This window comes from Euprymna scolopes, chromosome 27 (genome assembly GCF_053919585.1).
Source record: "Euprymna scolopes isolate OS-2025 chromosome 27, ASM5391958v1, whole genome shotgun sequence".
Classification (NCBI taxonomy): Eukaryota; Metazoa; Mollusca; class Cephalopoda; order Sepiida; family Sepiolidae; genus Euprymna; species Euprymna scolopes.
In genome coordinates, this window is record NC_136508.1 from 85,489,753 (window position 1) to 85,512,454 (window position 22,702).

Consider the following 22,702-nt stretch of genomic DNA (forward strand, 5'->3'; position numbering starts at 1 on the left):
ATATAATTTTTAATTATTACCTTATATCAATTAACTTTTAAGGTTCTACTATTTACCTCATGAGGTCAAACTTAATGAGGAAGAATGCATTATTGAATATAATAAGGACTTTCAGATCGAAAAGATGACCTCTTGGTGAAAAGTGATCAGTTGGCAGAGGATGATCTAATGTCAGTTGAAAGATGATCTGAGACGACAATTTACAAAAATGAACCCTGCTTTTATGAGCTAATTTGTTAAAATATTACTGATCTATATACATCAACTAAAAATTACTAAAATACACACAAATCATGACCATCATCTTACAAATTTTTGTTCACTTCTCAGAGTGGAATGCAAAAATATCATCAAACACTGGGGGGGGGGGGAATTAGATCTGATCTGTCTGCCATACTTATTCCATCAATTTCATTTCATTTGAGACACATTCAATCAAATTCAAAACGGGTTCTTGCATATTGTGATCCAGGGAGATGTTGGTGTCAACAGTCAACATGGCAGATAGAGGAAGTAAGAATGTTTTGTTTTTTTTTGATTATCATAGATTTTTCTAAAATGTTTGTCTATTGAACAACAGTGTCTGATGTTGTAGTAGGAGACATTTGAATACCAAGACGACGCGTCACTTCAATCTGAGCTTGTGTAGCATCCATCATGGTATAGAGATGAGCAATTTCATGTTCTGTCCGAGCCAGTTTAATAGCTTTTTGGAAATTGGATATTGCAGAGTTTATCTCACCCCTGGAAAAAAAGAAAAAAATCATTTCAATATGAAAGTCAAAAATAATTTGCTTATATATAAAATATGGGGTCACATCAGTCATTCAAATGTTTATGAAGAGATAAAATAATTAGAGATAAAAAAGAAGAAATAAATTGAATTAATAAAAATAAATTGGATTATTTTAACTAATTATTCAACAGATTTATTAATAGCCAACTCAGGACTGATTAAATGAATTTCTTGAATAGAACAGTTTTATATTCATTTATATCCCTTCACAAAGATCAAAATCAAGATATAATATATTGAAACCTTGTGTCCAAAATCTTTATTCTAATTACAGTTTGGATTCTAGAAAATGTCTAAAAACTTAAGAAATTCAGGGGTCTTAATTGGTGGCTAATAACTATGAATCAAATTTAATGCATATCTGAATTTTCAAATGGGGAGGTTGTACTTGTAGCTCAAAAAACATTTTAAAATACTCCAAAGAAAGTAAAATTTGAAGAACATTTATTAATTTTCATCTATTTCATAAAACTTAAAAAGGTATTAAAAAAGGCAGAAGAAAGTGAGCAGCACATATTTTACTAGTTCTTCTAATGCTAAAAAGCTGCCAGCAGACATTAAATCTGTACAAGTATGGTGCAAGAAAAAAAAAAAGTTGCAATTTTCTTACCTGTGCACTTCAATGGAACCAAGAAGTTCATAAGGATATTCATAAAGGTCATCCATTTCAATTGCTTTTTCAATATAGGAACGGATTTGATCAAAATCTGGTTTATAATTCAAGAGAAGAACTCTACAGCAAAAGAAACAAAGATAAATTCATTTTATTTATTATATAATCTATAAGAAATGTGTTACAATTTTTTTTTACTAAAAGTTGAAATAGGAATGATTGCTATAAAGACTTTAAGGTAGCCAGAGAAATAGTTATTTAAAAACAAAACTGAGGAGAAAAGTTTTTGTTCCTCTCTCCAAAAACTGATATTTTTATAAAAGCAATAAAGTTGTCTGAGGAAACCTTTGTGAATAATTGATTAAAAAAAAAATGATTGCTTAAAACAAAAACTCAAAGTCATAATAATTAAAAAAAATTTAATTATTAAAACTTACCCCATATAAACTGTAGCCATTGCATTGTTTTTGTCTAACTGTAAAACTTTTTCAAAGTGTTCTCGTGCGTCTTCCGGTTTTGCTTGACCAAGAAGAGTCTTAAAAAGAAAGAAAACAAGTAAACTTGACTATTTTGTTTACATGTACAGAAAACATAGAAACAAAGATGGATTATAAACAGAGATGGCAGAACTTGTGCTTATAAATATACAGATTAAAGGATTAAAGGTTATAAAATATTTCAAAAGAATGAATAAAAACTTTTGGAATTAATATTCATCAAATGTGACTCACCTGGCCAAATTTGATTCGAGCTTCGATACAATTTGGAAACTTGTTAACAACTTCACGAAAATGATTTGCGACTTTTTCTAAGCCTTCTGCCGAATTGCTTAGTAAGGCTTCCCGATGTTCTGTTGGAAAAAAAAAAATAAAAGAAAAAGTTAAACATTTCTTTTAAAAAACACTTAAAATATTAATTTTATAATAATCAACTTTCTATCAGAAGAAAAACTATTCTAAATTACTTCCGATCATGAAACAAATAAGATGAATTTATTTCATTCTGCAGACAATTCCTACAAACTTATTACATGAGGAGGTTTCACCTGATATTAATTAACTGTGTTTATTCAGATTATTCATGGACTGACCAACAAAAACTTATAATCAGATGCTAACAAAAGCTTAATGGCAAAGATCTTCAAGCCATTCTTGATATTTTCTAGAAACAGTTTCCACTAATAACAGTATTTGTAAAATATTTTGACATTTACTGGGATCAATAATGAAATATTTTGTCAAAAACGTCCATAACCATTGCTTAAAAGTTTAAAGTACTCGGTCTGATTACAACACATTCTAAATGTTGTGATAATTTTTTTTTTTTTTTATATCCTTATGGCATCAAATTGTTAAAAACTGAAAAAAGAAATAGAAAATAAAATTTTAAATTTGTTAAAAAACATTAACGCCTACCTGCAAGACATTTGTAGACATGAGCTTGTGGGAAATCTGGACAGAGCTGTATACATTTTTTGTAATCTTCAGCACCCTCTTCGCATCGTTCATGGAACATCAGTTGCTAAAGAAAAACAAAAAAAAAATAAAATCTGAGAATTTTACAAGAATTTGTACAACTGTGGCAAATCAACATTTTAGGATGAGAGTGAAAAAACTTAAGAATCCAAATCTATTTTACTAAAACTGCAAAATGAAAAAAACAATTTGAATATTAAATTGCTTTATCATGCACAAAAACAAATTAGATTTTATTCTTTAACACTTTAAGGAACCAAAAGCTAAAATGGAGTAATAATTATTTTTTTAATATTAAAAATATTAAATATCAATGATTTTTCTGAGATTCGCTTAATCATAATAATCAATTTAATATCCATTTCACATGTTGGCATGTGTTGGATAGCTTTTAGAAATTGACTTCCAAACTAACCTATCTCTGGACAGGTCTTCATTTATTTCAAGTTTATCTTATCACTTCCTCACAAGTTTTCCTTGTTACCTCAATTGTTCTACATTCCAGTAGTCTCATTCATTCTTTCAACATGGCCATACTATCAGAGTCTACTGTTCTGCACACATTTCCCTATACTGTCCAGATTCATCGAATTTCACTGCAAGGTATTATTTCTGAAAGATTCTTCATATATTTTCAACAGTAGTGTTACAAATAAATTACTAAAGAAGATCCCTTTAGTCTTTTAACTATAGTATCCGTTAATTTCAAAAAGGTTAAAAAGATTTTCATTTTGTTTGAGAAATAACATTTTTTTTTAATTGTATCTCTCAAATCTTGAAAACCTTCCTCTCTTCTGACCAAACTATTTTGCAAGGGTGGAGATCAGACTTACCTGTCCTCTGTGGAAATAAATGTCTACATTTTCTGGATCAACATTCACAGCCTGACAATAAGTATCCATTGCTTCCATTGACAAACCTTGCTGACTGTAACAATTAGCTTTCTTTACAAGTGCATTCACTTTGATCTGAAATAAAATTAGTAACAAAATGTCAAAAATATTTAAAAAATAAGCTAATTCTAATTTTTCTATTCTCAAAGTAAATCATTCTAATATAAATTTAATAAAAGAAAACTTTTTTTATAATAAAAGAATTTTTTTTATTTCCTTTATTTTATACTAGTAGAGCTACCCGGTATTGCCTGGGATAAAAGTCTAACATATTTCTCTCTATCATTCCCTTTTCTCTCGTTTTCTCCCTCCCCCTCTGTCTTCTCCACCAAGCCATTCCTCTCTGGATACATACACACATACAACTCATTTATACAATAGATTCTTTAGGGAATGATTCAGCATTTTTTTTTTCAAATTAGTAAATAAAATTATTGAAAAACTGACCACACCTCTTGACCAAATTTGGCCCAGTTAACCCTTAGATAATGAATAATTTTTAATTTTAAATATTATTCTTCCAAGGAAATGCTGCTCAAGAATATACAAATCCTGTAGTTCTTTATTTTACAGGGTTTTTTTTATTCTTAGCTGGACATACAAATGCACATCCACACAGCCTTTATATAAAAAACAAAAAACTTCAGGTTGATTGCTCTTAAGTTATTAGATAAATTCTTGTTGATCATCAAATTTTAGCCTCAATTTTTTCTGACTTTATAGAAACAAATGAGCATTATGATAGTCAGGAATTAAAAAAAAAAGGAAAGATATTATAGAATAGATTTGTCCATCTAGCTAATACTGAGAAACTACACAAGATATAATTATATATTTTGATTCAGTCCAACCCTGACCAGTTAATGATAAAAAAATACTTAAATACTAAACTTCTTTGCCTGTTAAAAACAGACAAAAGTTATAGTGTGTTAAATTATAATGAGTGTTTTATGCCAAATTGATGGCTGAATATGATTAAATTTGTGCTCATTTATCAAATACAATCCTTAACTGTCCATCGAATGCATATATCATAATACTTGGTTCTTTGAATCTTATAAAGGCCCATACAAAATTTCAGTCAGATCAGCCTAGTAGTTTCCAATAAAAAGTGGAATAAACTGACTAAGAGAAATATATAGATTCATTTAACTTCAAATCATCAAGTTCATTAAGAAGGGTATAAAAACAAAATACTTTCATTCTTACTGTTAATTGTTCAAATAACAACACTGAAACTAGGTCAAACAATTAATTGATGAAATTTTCTTTTTTTCTTTTCTTATATTGAAACTGTTGCAAAATTTTGCACATAAATGAGAAATAAAGGATGGGCAGTTGGGAGAGGTGCATTCGAAATGTATTGTGACAAGAAAATTTTAAATATTGCACACTTATTTTTTTTTTTTTTCAATTCTTCTATTTTCTTATACAGAATTCCAGATAACCCTAATAGTCTTTTCATAAAATCTGTTCAATTTATTCAGCTTTTATAAAGTGATTAATCACAATTTAAGAATTGATTTTCTGTTTAACACCACTTTTATATTCAATTACCAATCAAACCATAAATAATCTTGAACATTTCATGAGAAAATTCTGATCTGAAAATTGGTATAAACCTGAAAACGATTAAATGACAGTTATAAAAAAAAAAAAAAAAACAATGCCGTTTTTATTTTCAAAATAAAAAAAAAAATCTTGCATTGTTTATAGCTTTCTACAAGTGTCATTCAAATTAAATGCTTGAACAAGAGACATTTCTAATTATATAAACTACATGCAGCCACACACTTTCTTTTGACCAGAACTCCTACCTACCTCCATGACAGATGAATCTCCAATTTTCAAAGATAATTTTTTTAAAATTAGAAATGTCTTTACAGTTGAGAATTATATTCGCCAAAAAATTTAGTTTCAAAATAAAAAAAAAAAAAACACATTTTAAATATTCCATTGTTTATGGCTATCTCTACCAAGAAATTCAAAATATTCCATTGTTTGTGGCTTTCTCTACCGAGAAATTCAAAATTCAAATCTAAGCTCAATGCTTTCAACAGGAGACATTGTAATTTCTGAAAATGATTGTTATGAATTTGATGTGAAAATTACTTGCTATTTATTGAAAAACTATACATGATTTCATTCAGTTGCAACAGATCTATTTTTTTTTAAATTCAAAGAATTTAACTTACATTTGTATTTACATCTGGCATATTATATACTCTATCTAAGTCTGTAATGGCATCTTCAAAGGCGCTCATATAAAAATGTGCCGTTCCTCGTAAAAGCAAGGCTTCTGGCAAAAATTCAGATTCTGGCAACAATAATTCTTCATTGCAAAGATCAATTACATTTTCACATTTACCACCCAGAAATTGTTTACAGGCTTCAGTGAATGGGGAACTGAAAAAGAAGATTCAGAAATTAAAACAAGCAACAAAAAATTCATGGGTGAGAATATATTTATCATAATACTTTATTTTATTACATTAGTAAATTATAGAAGATCACCTAAAAAAATAAATCGAATAAAAATTCATTTACCTTTCATTTAAGTTTGAAATGTCTATGTTAAAAATGGGGTCGTTTCTGAACATTTCTCTAAAAACACTCATAAACGTCTTGGATGGCAATGTTGGCTTACGAGACTGAAAAAGAAAAAAACCTTTCTAAGATAACTCATAAAAAGAAAGATCATTCTTTGTAATGATTACAAGGATAAACTTATCAAGCAATAGATGACCAAAAATAAAATTAGTTTTTTAAATATTCTTTTACAATTATGCAATTTATAAAAGATTGTTTTTCATTAAAAATGTAATACTTACCACTTAAACATTTTTATTTTCAAAATGTCAAACAAGAAATATCCTCCTTACACTTGACCAAGCACAGAGTCTCTAGCATTTCTCAGAAAATGTTTCAGATGTTAATAAAACAATTCAGATCTTCTTCATAATTGAAGGTTCATAACCATGTTGGTTTTCATGAAAGTTGTTTACAAAGGAAATCGATATGATTTGTGAAATCAATACAGAACTACAGCATTTACTGCAATTCCAAAGAGTTTCCTTCTTTCTAGATTAGTTGCTTTACAAAAAGCTTAACGCTCTAATTCTTCTTGGCTTATGCATTATGATGTTCAAGCAGTTATTGCAACTAGAACCCAACTATGGCTATAGGTGGAGGGAGAATAAATGGATTCATCCTCTTTCTAGGGTATTAGTCAATGTGATACGATAGTCCCAAGAAAATTCCAATGTGGCACCAAAGTCCATGGTCGACATTGACAACCATAATACTACAGTCATTATCTGCTTTGAAATACACATTCTAAAATGTTGAAGATAAATGAAAACAAATAAAAGACAGGGGGGGGGGTTATATTTTATTACATACAAATTACTTACAGCCAATTCTAACTTTGCTTGCTGTTTTCCAAGATTATGCAAAACCCGCTCAGAGAATTTCACTGTTTCTTCATTTGCAAAATTTTCCAACATACATAAAAAAGTTAAATCTGAAAAAAAAAAAAAAAAAAAAAAAAAAAAAACCAGTTCATTTAGTATGAAAAATATAAAATAGTTCATCTAGTATGAAATATATAAAAAAATGTTAATTTAGTATTAATACAATAAATTAGTGTATATATATATATATATATATATATATGTGTGTGTATGTGATTTATACTATATTTTTTTATGAAATGTCAACAGTTTCCAGGTTATTTGATGTTAAAAGAATATTGTGAATGGTTCAATTGATATGATAAACTAAAATTGTTGAGTATTAGTTAGGAATAATGATTTTAAAATTAATGGTTAAATGATTGCAAAATGAAAAAAAGTTACTCAGGTATGATTTAACTTTCCCTGTCCCAAATTACTAGGATATATATCTCATTAGGTAGGTTTGGCCATGTAACTTAATGTAGAAGGATTTGAAACAATATAGATAGTTGCATATTAAAAATTAGAAATGAAAGATCATTATGTGGAATGTGACCATCCTAGGGAGTGATTGGGCTCCCCATTGGGAGAGGCTGAGACTCCCAAAACATTGGATAATGTCAGGCAGATATGATTGTTTTATTCATTAAGCATTGTTGTGTGCCTGGGCAACAACAACCAAACCTTGCTTAAAGAAAGTTCGAGTTATAAATTTTATTGTTTTGGTGAAAACGACAATTTTGATGTCACTTGAGAGATATAACGAAACATAATTTTGTTTCCGATGCCAACAGGTGATGGCTCAGGGTTGTTTGAGTGCAGTTGCCAGACCAGCGAGGTCTCAGGGTTAACCTTTCGATCATGAGAAACGGGCATATAATCGCTGGTGCAAACCGACGAAGATGGGCTTCTCCTGAGGTGACATAATTAGTGGCGATTGGTCCAGGAAGTGGCCTCGACCCACCCTGTCACTTCACTACATAAACGAGTCCCCCCTGCTCCGAAATCAGCAGTCGAAATAAGATTTTATAGAAGAATCTAATACAATTGAAGGGTCGTCACCCCACCTCTCTTCCCAGCATCCTTCCACTGCCACCCCGAGAGAGAGAGAGAGAGAGGAATCAATCTATTGTTGTTTCTTTGGCTCAGTGGAGTCTGGTAAAATACAGACAATTGTATATAAGTATATATTGTGCATATCTATCTTGAATTAACCAGTAGAATAAACCGAGTTTGTCTTTCGTGTGCACAAAATTTATTCAATTCCAGCGTGACAGATTGACGATGCAGCAGCATATCAACCCGGAGATGAAATTGACTCCGACCAAATCGATCAACGGGTTGTACTACGCTGAGATATCTAATGAAGGATTCCCTGTGAAGGATGAGCACGGGTCATATTTGGGTGACCTACAACGGGGGATAGCTTCACAAGTGGAGCCAGTTAACCAGCATTCGGACCAAACTTGGTTCTGTGACTGAGGATCGACCATCCAGATCAGGCGTTTAGAACTCATTGCAACTCCTCTGAAGATAGAAGCAAGCCATAAATAATGAAAAGAGCTGCATCTATCTTAAGATTAGGTTGGATTTTAAAAGTTATATCGAAATAGTTTTTAAGCTGACAAATCAAACTTAATTCTGACTAATGAACTTATTATCATATTGTATTATTGATAATTACATATTAAGCTGCAATTTATTCTTTTTAATTAATCAGTCCAATACAGGCAATATGTAATTTGAAAGATTTTGAACTAATCATTCAGGGGGTGGGGGATGAACTCATATATAAAGTGAAGAATTGTCTCATTTACAAATAAATCTTTTGTTCAAAAAATATAACAAAAATTAAAAATCAAAGTCACTTCATTGCATCCTGAGTAGATACTAAGTTAATTATCTATTTTAGTTAAAATGATTGCGGTTTCCTTCCTATGTATGAATATTGTTCCAGCTACAATCCAAGCAAACAACATCAGGAGAGTAGCATCACTCCCAACCTCTATTAAAGGACGAGATAATACAAAGATCATTTGTTTACATTTGAAGCAGCATTTTAAAAACAACAGATTAAAAAAACTAATAGGGAAATATAGCTGGTGAACCAAGTGAGAGATACAAACAATTGAAAAGGGACAAAATCTTATAAAGATCTGAGATAGTGGGTGAATATTGGTTATCAAATGGGATCCCCCATCCCCAGCAAAAACAATTTTTTTTAAATGAAAAATAGATGCATCATAATAATATCTTGTTTTCTGCTTAACAGCACATCAACCCTTTTGAGGTGATTGAATATCAAAATGAAAAAATCTGTTGTAAATGCTTGGGTTAGAATTATTAATTGAACACAAATTGTTTTAGGTCATTTACCTTCTAATGCCAATTTAAATTCGCCTTGATTCTCTGCAGATTTCGCTCTTCGATTTAAAGCTTTTGCATATTTGGGATTTAGATTAAGAGCTTCGGAGCAATCAGCAATAACTTGTTTATGGTTGTTCTGAAAAAGACACATGGAACGCAGGATTTCAAAAATAGTGCACAAACACAAGACCACCCACTAAAAATGACACACAAACTCAAGGACGTACACTAAAAATGACACACAAACTCAAGGACGCACACCAAAAATGACACGCAAACTCAAGGACGCACACTAAAAATGACACACATTCTCAAGGGTGTACATAAAAAAATGACACATTCTCAAGGGTGTACATAAAAAATGACACATTCTCAAGGGTGTACATAAAAAATGACACATTCTCAAGGGTGTACATAAAAAATGACACATTCTCAAGGGTGTACATAAAAAATGACACACATTCTCAAGGGTGTACATAAAAAAATGACACACATTCTCAAGGGTGTACATAAAAAAATGACACACATTCTCAAGGGTGTACATAAAAAAATGACACACATTCTCAAGGGTGTACATAAAAATGACACATTCTCAAGGGTGTACATAAAAAAATGACACATTCTCAAGAGTGTACATAAAAAAATGACACATTCTCAAGAGTGTACATAAAAAAATGACACATTCTCAAGGGTGTACATAAAAAAATGACACATTCTCAAGGGTGTACATAAAAAAATGACACACAAACTCAAGGGTGCACTGTCCATCATCACTACTCAAATTTGACATATTTTAAAAACATGACATTGAGCAAAAGCGTATTTACAAAAATTTGATAAAAATATTATATTCTTTGGTTCTTGTCTCGAATTCCCCCAATATTGAAAAACAAAAATAAAGAAAAGTATGTATGATGTATATACCCATGATGACTCCAAAATATTATATTCCAAAAATCACATGAATTGATCCAGTAATTTTATTTTTATAAAGAAAATCATTTTTAATCTATTAATCTAGCCCCCGATAATTTTTTTTTTTTTAAAGATGAAACAAACTTAAGAAAATCATTTACTGGCAAATAAATTATTAAGTTGATGAATACTAAAAAAGACAACACAGGAAGTAATTTCTCAGAAGTCAGAAAGAAAGAACAAAAGAAAAAAAAGGGGGGGTGCTATCTTACCAACTGGTCATAGGCTGCAGCGCGATTTTGATAAAAAGTGGCAATTTGATCTGCTTTATCAGTCGGGCAAAGGGAAATTGCTTTTGTGTAATATTCTATTGCATCTGCATATTTGCCAGCTTTAAACAAACTGTTGCCTTGTTTTTTGGCTTCAAGAGCAAAGTCGAGTGGACTGAGTGACTGCAAAAAAAAAAAATAAATAAATTAAAATAATTGAAAATAATGTTTGAAAAATTAAACACAAAATAGTTTTTAAACTCAAATAGATTATATTTGTATTTAAAAAAAAATTGCCAGATAGATACAGATAATATATATGTATGTATACATGCACATGGCAGTTTAAAAAACAATATTTTTTCTTCATTTTTTTTTTTTTTTTTAAATCCATTTTTACCCCAAACAAGGGACAGTGCCGCTTTGATGTACGGGCTACTATCAGGGACATAAGTTGCAAGGATGCTATGTAGGGAGTTTGGCAGCAAGATGTTTGTTCACATTACACTTGAACTTCTGTATGTCAGTACAGTTGAGAAAGCAGGAACCCAGAAGGCTATTCCAAAGTACAGCAGTTCTGAAGAAGAAGAAACTATTAGAGTAGAAGGCTTTCTTACATCTAGGGATCTCTGTGTAGGGTGGGATTTTGCTGCTTGTCAGGTTTGTCGGGGGTATTTATGTCAAGAGGGTACAAGGACTTGTACTTCATTGGAGCATCCACCATTAAAATACTTGTAAAACAGGCAGAGGGATGCAAAATTTCGTTGATGGGACAGAGGCTGAAGCCTAGATAAGAGTTCAGGACCTATCAGATTGGCAACTCTCTTTTGAACTCTGTCCAGGAGCGAGACTAGTAGTGGATGCGCCAGCCAAAATGTGACAACAATACTCCATACATGGGCGAATGATGGCCTTGTAGAAGTACAGGATACTTGCAGGCGTAAGTGACTTTCTAGCATGGAAGAGACAGCCCACCTTTCTCGCAGCAGCCCTGACAATGCTCTCAATGTATCTGTTCCAACTCATGTTCCTTGTGAACGTTGAGCCAAGGAGTTTGAAAGAAGTACTTTCAGGTAATGTATATTTAGCCATAGCTTTTGAAGGTTTCTTGTAATTATTAAAGGAAACAAGCTTAGTCTTGGCAGCATTGAATGTGACCATCCATTTTTGTCCCCATTCCACCACAGATTGGAGGTCTTCCTCTAGTGTTTCTGCCATTTCTTTAGATGTGTTCATTTGTCTTGTTCTCGTGCCTGTTATAGAGCATGGTGTCATCAGCAAATATACCCATCTCAGAGACAATTTTATCAGGGAGGTCATTTGTGAATATTAAGAATAATAAAGGTCCAAGGATAGACCCCTGAGGTACACCTGCATTTATATCATATTGTTTAGATGTAAAACCGTCAGGGACAACCTGGATTCCTCTCTTATTTAAGAAGGATTTAATTATGTTAAGTATTCGTCCAGTGATACCATATGATTTGATTTTCCTGAGAAGACCATCGTGCCAAACCCTGTCAAAAGACCTAAATATATCTAAGGCTACCACTCTACCCTCCCCTGCTTTATCAAGTGTATGGTAAATATGTTCAGAGATTACAGTTAGGATATCTGCTGTAGAAATCCATATTGCTATTCGGTCAGAAGTTTAGTAAGGTGATGGACTAGTCCTTGGTTAATTATGGACTCAAATATTTTGGCCAAAAACGTGAGGAGGCTAATGAGGGACGATAATTTAATTGGTCAGTTCTTTCACCAGAACTCTTGTAAACAGAAGCGGTTTTTCAGCAGTCAGGAAAACAAGATTCGTTAAAGCATTTGTTATAAAGCTTAGAGAGCAACCTCAGCGGAGCATTTTTTTAATAGCACAGGCAGGATGAGATCGGGTCCACATGCTTTTGAGGTATCTAGGTTTTTTATGATATCATGCACCTGAGAAGGGGTGATTTTCAGATCATCTAGTGTGACGTCTGTCCACAAAGAAAAGGGAGAGAGTGGTTTGCTGGGTCCAATGTGGAGTTTGAAGCAAACTGACTGACAAACATGTTAGCCTCCTCGATTGTCGTGCAAACAATATTATAATTGTTGGATAAAATAAAACATTTAAAATATTTTATTTATAATAAAAAGCAATAGAGAGATAGAAAAGAAAATGAAAGAAAGAAAAGATTCCTCTTTTACTCCTAAAAAATGAAATAGAAGAGACGAGAGAAAGAGAAAATGAGAAGCAAAAGGTAAAGAGAAAGAGAGAGAGGGGTGAGCAAGAGGAAGAGAGGAGTGAGCAAAAGGAAGAGAGAGAGGGGGGAGCAAGAGAGAGAGGGAGAGAGAGAGAAAGAAAGGCAACGGGGAGAGAGAGAGAGAGAGAGAAAGGCAACGGGGAGAGAGAGAGAGAGAGAGAAAGGCAACGGGGAGAGAGAGAGAGAGAGAGAGAAAGGCAACGGGGAGAGAGAGAGAGAAAGGCAACGGGGGGGAGAGAAAGAGAAAGGCAACGGGGGGGAGAGAAAGAGAAAGGCAACGGGGGGGAGAGAAAGAGAAAGGCAACGGGGGGGAGAGAAAGAGAAAGGCAACGGGGGGGGAGAGAAAGAGAAAGGCAACGGGGGGGAGAGAAAGAGAAAGGCAACGGGGGGGAGAGAAAGAGAAAGGCAACGGGGGGGGGGAGAAAGAGAAAGGCAACGGGGGGGGGGAGAAAGAGAAAGGCAACGGGGGGGGGGAGAAAGAGAAAGGCAACGGGGGGGAGAGAACGGGAGAGAGAGAGAGAGGCAACGGGGAGAGAGAGAGACAGGCAACGGGGAGAGAGAGAGAGAGAAAGAGAAAGGCAACGGGAAGAGAGAGAGAGAGAAAGGCAACGGGGAGAGAGAGAGAGAGAAAGGCAACGGGGAGAGAGAGAGAGAGAGAGAGAGAGAGAGAGAGAGAGAAAGGCAACGGGGAGAGAGAGAGAGAGAGAGAGAGAGAGAGAAAGGCAACGGGGAGAGAGAGAGAGAGAGAAAGGCAACGGGGAGAGAGAGAGAGAGAGAAAGACAACAGGGAGAGAGAGAAAGGCAACGGGGAGAGAGAGAAAGGCAACGGGGAGAGAGAGAAAGGCAACGGGGAGAGAGAGAGAGAGAAAGGCAACGGGGAGAGAGAGAGAGAGAGAGAGAAAGACAACGGGGAGGGAGAGAGAGAAAGACAACGGGGAGGGAGAGAGAGAAAGACAACGGGGAGGGAGAGAGAGAAAGACAACGGGGAGGGAGAGAGAGAAAGACAACAAGGAGGGAGAGAGAGAAAGACAACGGGGAGGGAGAGAGAGAAAGACAACGGGGAGGGAGAGAGAGAAAGACAACGGGGAGGGAGAGAGAGAAAGACAACGGGGAGGGAGAGAGAGAAAGACAACGGGGAGGGAGAGAGAGAAAGACAACGGGGAGGGAGAGAGAGAAAGACAACGGGGAGGGAGAGAGAGAAAGACAACGGGGAGGGAGAGAGAGAAAGACAACGGGGAGGGAGAGAGAGAAAGACAACGGGGAGGGAGAGAGAGGAAACCGGGCTGGGGAAGATAGAAAGAGAGAGAGACAACCAGAGGGAGGGAAGTGAGAGAGAGAGAGAGAAAACCGGAGGTAGGGAAGAGAGAAAGGAAACCGGGGGGGTAGAGGGGAGAGAAAGAGAGTCAACAGGGGGGGGAGCATTGGAGGGGAGGGGGTAAAGGGGGGGGTAACCGAGTGGGGGAGAGAAAGTGAGAGACAACGGGGGGGGGGGAGACAGAAAGGCAACCCGGGGTGGGGAAGAGACCCACTCAAATAAAAACGATGATGCGGGGGAGGTTTTGTCATGATTTTGCCATTGCCTATGACCTCACTCAGATTGTTCACAAACCCACCTGTGTGCCCGATACTACCGGTCAATATTCAAGCCTTCGAGACCTTTTCCTCACAACTTCCCCTGAGCTATGGTCAGGTTCCGTTCTATCTCCTCTGGGATCCTCTGACCACTCTGTTGTAGCAGTTAAGATAAAAATGAAATGTAATAAGTTTTCAGACGTACCTCTCCACCGTACTGTATATCGATACTCTATATGGCTGACTGGGATAGCTTCCGTACATTCATATCTGACCTATCTTTTTTTTTTTTTTTTTTTTTTTTACATAGGCATCACCACATTATCAAGGCCAAGAGGCCACTCAAGGATAAGGGTTAAAGAGTATACAGTAGAAATTGGACAATTTAGTAATCATTAGTAATGAAAATTTGGTAAATTTGATAACTTATATGGAACGGCTCATCAAGAACTTATTTACGTTAGACTTGAAGACAACCATATTGTAGTCAGCCGGAAAGCAGGAAAACGGAAGACAATTCCACAGGTGTGCAGTTCTAATAAAAAAGCTTTGTTCATGGAATCTACGTTTAGGTTTAGGCACAGATAAAGAGTGGGGGAATTACTGATAGTGTTTACAGCTAGACGAGTGTTTCTTGTGAAAGTTTGGCGAGGAGGGACCATAGATTGAAGCTCAGTCGAACATTTTCCATGAAAATAACGATACATCAGAGACAAACTCGCAACATCTCTTCTGTGAGATAGAGGTTGCAAGGAAGAGAAAATGACATCTCCTACGAGGCTACGAAGTCTATTTTGAACTCTATCAAGGCAGGACAAGTCCTTTCTAGCAGCTCCTGCCCAGATGTGGCAACAGTATTCCATCCTTGGACGTATCTGGCTCTTATATAGATAAAGAATAGCATCAGCAGCGAGATATCTACTGGATTGATAGAAAGATCCCACCATTTTTCGTGCGGCCTTGGCAACAGATTTGATGTACGTGTTCCATTTAAGATCAGGAGTAATGGTCAAGCCCAGAAGCTTGTCAAAACTTGAGGCCTCTTGAAGACGAAAGCAATTCATTTCAATTGATGCCAGATGTGGATCAGAATGTTGATGATGTAAAGAGAGAAGCTTGGTTTTAGATGCATTAAAAGTAACCAGCCACTCCTTACCCCATTGTACTACGTGCTCAAGATCAGAGGAGAGAGAATTGGAGAGAACTTGGTCGTTTACTGTCTTAGATGTGCTACCATAAATGGTAGTGTCATCAGTATAAATGTCTAAAAATGATGTAAGGATGTGATTTGGAAGATCATTAATGTAGATCAGGAAAAGAGTTGGGCTCAGGATGGACCCCTGAGGGACACCGGCATTAATACTGTGAGCTTCTGATTTTTGCCCCTCAACTACTACTCTTATGAACCTATCAGAAAGAAATGATTTAATAATTGAGAAGACATTTCCAGCTATACCATAGCTAGAGATCTTATGAAGTAAACCTTTATGCCATACCCTATCAAAGGCCTTAGAAAGCACATCTGCTGTAGATCTAGCAGAACGGAAACCATATTGAGTGTCACTAAGAAGGTTATTTTTGTTGAGATGGTTGATTACTTCTGTATTTAACACAGATTCCAGCAACTTACTCATGACGCACAGGAGACTTATTGGCCTGTACTGAGAGGGGGATGAGTGATCACCTGAATTCTTAAATACAGGGCATACTGATGAAATTTTCCAGGGAGATGGGAAACTATTCTCCTTAAGACAGCGTTTAAACAGTTTTGTAAGTATGGGCGCTAGTTCAGGTTGAAGTTTTTTGAGTACTATAATTGGAATACCGTCAGGGCCAGTTGCTTTACTGGAATCAAGGTTTTTGATTAGCTTGGCAACATCACGTACAAATATACGTATATCACATAGCGTGTTTTCTGATACAGGAGGAAATATTGGGGGTTGGCAGCCTTAATCGCAAAGAGTATAGCTGCAAAGTTCTTGACAAAGAGTTTGGCTTTGTCTGATGCTGACGAGATTACCTCAGGTCCATTGATAATAGTTGGGATGGAGCACACGCTTCTGTTCAGGATTCTGTTTGCTATTTGCCAAAACTGGTGGGAACCAAGCCGCTGCTCAGCTACTTTGGACTTAACAGGTTGAGCATACAACTCTCTTGCGTTCTTTATTACTTTCTTACAATGGTTGCTGGCAGTCCTGAAAGCGGCTTTAGTTTCCATACATCTATTACGTTGGAAACAGTGGAAAAAGTTATTTCTGTGCGCAATGGCAGCAGCACATTCTGGAGAGAACCATGGCTGGCTGTTAGGTTTTTGCTGTATTCCATGTTTAAAAAGGATGTGTCCTCTATAGTATCAGACCTGACCGAATGGTTAATTGTAGACATAGACCGATTCATACCATCCAAAAAATTCCAACAAAAACCAAACAGTCAGCCATGGTTCTCCCCTGAATATGCTGCTGCCATCGCGCACAGAAATATCTTTTTCCATAGCTACCAACGTAATAGATGTACTGAGACTAAAGCTGCTTTCAGAACTGCCAGCAACCACTGTAAAAGAGTAATAAAAAATGCAAGAGAGCTATATGCTCAGTCTGTTAAATCCAAAGTAGCTGAGCAGCGGCTTGCTCCCCACCAGTTCTGGCAAATAGCAAAGAGGATCTTGAACAGAAGTGTGTTCTATCCCAACTATCATCAATGGACCTGAGGTCATCTCGTCAGCATCAGACAAGGCCAGACTATTTGCCAAGAACTTTGCAGCTAATTCTACCCTATGCGACAATGGCCATCAACTCCCTGTATTTCCTCTTATAACAGACAACACGCTATGCAACATACAAATATCTGTGCGTGAGGTCACCAAGCTAATCAAGAACCTTGATTCCAGTAAAGCAACTGGCCCTGATGGCATTCCAGTTATAGTGCTGAAAAAGCTCCAACCAGAACTTGCCCCCATACTTACAAAACTGTTTAAGCATTGCCTTAAGGAGAAGTGGTTTCCAACACCCTGGAAAACCTCATCAGTATGCCCTGTATTTAAGAATGCAGGTGAAAAGTCATCTCCCTCTCAGTACAGACCAATAAGTCTCCTGTGTGTCATGAGTAAGTTGTTGGAATCCATATTAAATAAAGTAGTAGTCAACCACCTCAACAGAAACAACCTTTTTAGTGACATGCAATATGGTTTCCGCTCTGCAAGATCTACAACAGATATGCTAACGGTTATATCACATAGGATTAGTGAATCTCTTGTCAAAGGTTTCCTTTCCAGGGCAATTGCTCTTGACATATCGAAGGCCTTCGATAAGGTATGGCATAAGGGCCTACTTCACAAGATTTCCCGCTACGGTATTACTGGAAATGTTTTCTCAATCATTAAATCATTTCTCTCTGATAGGTTCATAAGAGTAATGGTTGATGGGCAGAAATCAGAGGCCCACAGTATTAATGCTGGAGTCCCGCAGGGGTCCATCCTGGGCCCAACTCTCTTCCTGATCTACATCAATTATCTCCCAAAACACATACTTACATCATTCGTTGACATCTATGCTGATGACACGACCATCTATGGCAACACATCAAAGGCTGTAAATGACAAAGTTCTCTCTAATTCTCTCTCCTCTGATCTTGAGCGCGTGGTACAATGAGGGTAGAGGTGACTGGTCACTTTTAATGCATCCAAACCCAAGCTTCTATCTTTACATCATCAATGCTCTGATCCCCATCTGGCATCAATTGAAATGGATGGCTCTCGTCTTGGGGAGGCTCCATGTTTTGACAAGCTTCTGGGTTTGACCTTTACTCCTGATCTGAAATGGAACACGTACATCAAATCTGTTGCCAGGGACGCTGGGAAAATGGTGGGATTCTTCTACCGCTCCAGATGATATCTCACTACTGATGCAATTCTCTATCTGTATAAAAGCCAAGTACGTTTAAGGATGGAGTACTGCTGCCACATCTGGGCAGGAGCTGCTAAAATAGCCTATCCTGCCTTGACAGAGTACAAAATAGACTTCGTGGTTTCGTGGGGGGTGCCTTTTTCTCCTCCCTGCAGCCTCTCTCCCACAGAAGAGACGTTGCGAGCCTGTCTTTGTTTATCGTTATTTCCATGGCAAGTGCTCGTCTGAGCTCCAATCTCTCGTCCCCCCCCTCGCCAATCTTTCATGAGAAACACCAGTCTGGCTGAAACTACTGTCAATAATTTTCCCTACTCTTTATCTGTGCCTAAATCCAAATGTAGATTCCATAAGCAGAGCTTCTTTCTCAGAAGTGCACGATTGTGGAACTCTCTTCCGTTCGCCTGTTTCCCACCTTACTACGATGTCTTCAAATCCAACATAAACAAATTCCTGACAAACCGCCCCCTTAAATAAGACACTATCAAATCTCCAATACTAATGATTACTACAATACTATCTAATTGATTACTGTACACGCAATAACCCTTATCCCTGAGTGTCCTCCGGGCCTTGATAAGTGATGACCCATGTAAAAAAAAAAAAAAAAAAAAAAAAGAGAGAGAGAAAGAAAGAGACAACCGGAGGGAGGGAAGAGAGAAAGAAAGAGAGAGAGGCAACCGGGGGGGGGAGAAAGAGAGAGAGGCAACCGGGGAGAGAGAGAGAAAGAGAGACAACGGGGAGAGAGAGAGGGGCAACGGTCGGGAGAGAGAGGGAATGAAAGAGGTTTTAAGTGACAGAGAAGAGAGGAAAAGTAAAGCGAAAAGAAAAGAGACAGGTAAAAAAAAACAAAAAACAATGAAAAGTGACCTTGTGATAGAGGTTACAAAAGCATTCGATTGTTTACATTTCGTTTTAATTGTCAATAATTCTCCAGATTTTATTTCTACGATGAATCTGCATATTTTCTTTTAAGAATAAATGCCGATAATGAAGTAAATATCATAACACATAAGGGGAGGAGGTGTAAATTTTAGTTTCAAAATTAAAAATTTTCTTCGAAATGCTAGAGCCTTGAATTAGTTGAATCGGTTTTGCCTCGATAAGATTTATAAATTGAGAACAAAAATTTTAAAAAATAAACATTTAACCATCTGCTCCTTCCCACGAGGACACAAGGTCAGTTTTTAATGAGAAGAAAAATAAAGCTCTCCCCCCCCCCACACACCCCCACACCCAAGAAGTAAATACCCGGAATAAAAATAACCTGTGGCACTTGTTCACGGGCACCCCATGCGACAGGCAATATTAGCTCATACTCATCTGAAAGGAGATCTTAAACGAGAGGACCTGTTCCATCGAACAGATACTACATTGTTTTCATAGTCCAAAGGTCGGAGATTAAGAGAAAATCATTTTAATTAGATAGTGGTGTTATGTCTTTACTGGGACAAAGTACAGATCATTTATTTAATTATGTTTCCTAAAAAAGGAGTAGTATTTGAAAAATACTATTTTGCTTACCGGAGGCGCAGAAACACAATCAAACCATAATACTTGACTTTTGTCTATACAGTTTGATTCTTGACAAAAAAAAAAAAAAAAAAAAAAAAAGTAAAAGTTTAAAGAAATATCGCCATGGCGTACGTTTTTGGTAAACAATGAAAATAAAATTAGATATAGTCACTTGACAACTTCAACATTTTTAAAGTGATTTTAAAGTCGTTAAACTAGCCGATAGATTTTTTTTTCTTCCCACGGATTGAAGGTGACAGGAAGTTTGTTCAACATGGGAAATATGGCTCCCTAAAAAGAGTGACACCCACATTCAGCGTGTCACTGACACGCTGAATGTGGGTGCCAAATCTCGAATAATCGACATTCTCCGGCCAGGCGACTGGGAATAACCCTCCTCTTCGCATTATGAAAATATAATGCCTTGGAGAATGGATTCCTGGGATCGAATAGTATCAACTGTTCAGATTTTTTTTTCTCGATTATATGTAAACAGCCAATAAAATGTAGACGTGTAGTATAACATACATCTTTTATAGTATGCAAGATCAGGTTCCCATATAAAGTTAATGTAAAATGATCACCCACTTCCCTACCATAGTGTGTATTAAAAGAAAATGTAACAATTCTTTTGTATTTAAATTCATTTTTTTTAATTTCTTGAAAATCAACTGTGTCTGGGGAAATTTTGTTGTGCTTTTGCCTATTGCCACCCGAACTTAGGGTTAGTAGTTACCTTTTTTTATAATAATTTTTAATTGTCTCGGAAAAGCGGCACTCTGGATAGTAACAAAAGTAAAAATTGCCTCAGTCTAGAAGGACTTCTGAACACATCGATAGTCAAAACTCAACATTGAATAAATTCAAAATATAAATGAAATGTGTTTTAATGGCTGCCATCCTATGTCACGTCATAACTTTTTATAAAATTTTAATATGAAAAATATTAAGTCTACAATATTTTTTCTGCGCGTCCTTGTGTGACGTCAGAAAAGTTGCGTGACGTCAGAAGATTTCATATCAAATTTTCACATTACTAAAAAAATGTCAATGTTAAGTGATTACAAACAAAAATAATTATAAATAATTAAAAAAAAATGCCTTTTCTTTACCCTAATTCTGCGTCCAGTTAGCAATAGGAAAACTTAGTAAATATTTTCTGCAGTTTTGTTTATTAATTTAGGTTGAATTCTAAATAAGGTCTCAATTTTTATCGCATTCTGTTTAAGCATACGATCTCATCATTTGCCCGGTTTTATTTTACTCACAACCAAATATTTGCGGTAACTTCACACATTTCTTTCTTTTAAATATTTAACTTAAAAAAAAAAAAAGATCAAATATAAATTATGATTTAAATTGTTTAATTTCACAAAATAGTTTTAAACTAATTACTTAACTCTATTTTCTTTAAAATTTTCAGGTTGAATTCAAGTTTTACGATATCTTTTATATTAGATTGTTAAGAATTAAGAGAATAGTTTGAAAGCACCCTCCCCTCCCCATAGAATGGCTTTCTAAATAATAACATTATTTCAGCACGGTAACAAAAGTGCATAAGTACCAAAAATAATTAATGTCGTCAATAGTAACGTTTACCTTTTTAGGTAAGCGTAAATAAATCAGTTTATGTTTGTTTTGTTTTTTCTTCGAGACAATGTTTGTAGTGTACCTTTCGGCATGTCGATTGTCTAGATTAGTCGACATGCATCGACAAAACCGGGAAGTTAATAATAACAATAAAAATAACAACAACGGGCCAATGGAAGGCGCAGCAGTCAGAAAGAGAAGATAATTATAATTTAAACAGGGTTTACTTTGAGCGATATCAAGCCACAAATTTATTCAATAATAATGCTATAAGAATAAGCCACATTGCACATTGTTCGTGTTGTTTTGACGGGTCAAACCAGACATGTTTCGCGTATATTTATACGATCGTTACAACATCAACTAATGGGACCTTCATAAATAGCAAAGTGCGAGTTATTTTCATCAATAAAAACGAAATTTAATGACTGAAATTATAGACAAAAACAATTTCTTGAAAAAATAAACAAACCTGAGTTTCTTGGACTTCGTTTTTCGTGCCGGTCGTTGTCGCTGGCACAGCAGCAGCGTCCTCCTTTTCACTATCGGGTTTTTTCTTATGTTTTTTGTAATATATAAATCCAGCAATTCCCAGAGTCATTGGCGTACCGATGACTGCTGCCAACTGCCATTTGGACAGTCCTTCGAATTGTCCTCGTACCATATCACGCAAGGTATTTAGTCGGAGATGCATTTTCTCAAGCGAAATTAAGACGTCTGACCACGTGCCAATAGTTCTCGCGTCTAATTTTTCAATCACACGAGATTCTCGTAAGAGACGCGAGATTTAACTCCCTTTCCGAGGTAGCTGGTTGGCCTTTTTAAGGCCAAATTTTGAGTATTTGGCCATTTTTAAAAGCAGTTTGGCCACTTTTGTGTATCTAGCTTTTTCTGCTCACTTGAGATGATAAATATTACTACCAGTAGCAGAAACTCGCCATGAAGCAAGCGAACAACAGAAGATATTGTGTTTGAAAGAAACAGTTTAACTTGCAGGCTTGTATATAATGATGTTTTTCAGCTGTTTTCAATTGTGAAGTGATCCATTTTACAGTTAATGGCTTATGGCTTACAGTTAATGTCGGTTATTAAGAAAGAAAACG

At 35.7% G+C, this 22,702-nt stretch overlaps 1 protein-coding gene across 1 annotated transcript; it reads right to left on the bottom strand.

The window, feature by feature from the left end:
* Positions 1-522: 522 nt before the first annotated feature.
* LOC145248958 (mitochondrial import receptor subunit TOM70-like) lies at positions 523-22,682 on the bottom strand. The gene is made up of 12 exons (XM_080110759.1): positions 22,072-22,682; positions 10,787-10,966; positions 9,609-9,735; positions 7,191-7,300; positions 6,325-6,428; positions 5,973-6,183; positions 3,718-3,852; positions 2,825-2,930; positions 2,141-2,259; positions 1,847-1,944; positions 1,407-1,529; positions 523-744 (listed from the first exon to the last, which is right to left on the bottom strand). Exons 1-12 carry the CDS (start codon positions 22,291-22,293, stop codon positions 567-569), a joined length of 1,713 nt encoding a protein of 570 aa, XP_079966885.1. The 5' UTR covers positions 22,294-22,682; the 3' UTR covers positions 523-566.
* Between the last annotated feature and the right edge of the window lie 20 nt (positions 22,683-22,702).

Excerpts from the sequence above, each read along its gene's own strand:
- LOC145248958 (XM_080110759.1), bottom strand. The coding sequence starts at position 22,293 with ATGCATCTCCGACTAAATACCTTGCGTGATATGGTACGAGGACAATTC. Across the intron at positions 10,967-22,071 it reads ACGAAGTCCAAGAAACTCAG|TCACTCAGTCCACTCGACTT; the intron begins GTTTGTTTATTT and ends TTTTTTTTGCAG. Across the intron at positions 2,931-3,717 it reads TTTATTTCCACAGAGGACAG|CAACTGATGTTCCATGAACG; the intron begins GTAAGTCTGATC and ends GTTTTTCTTTAG.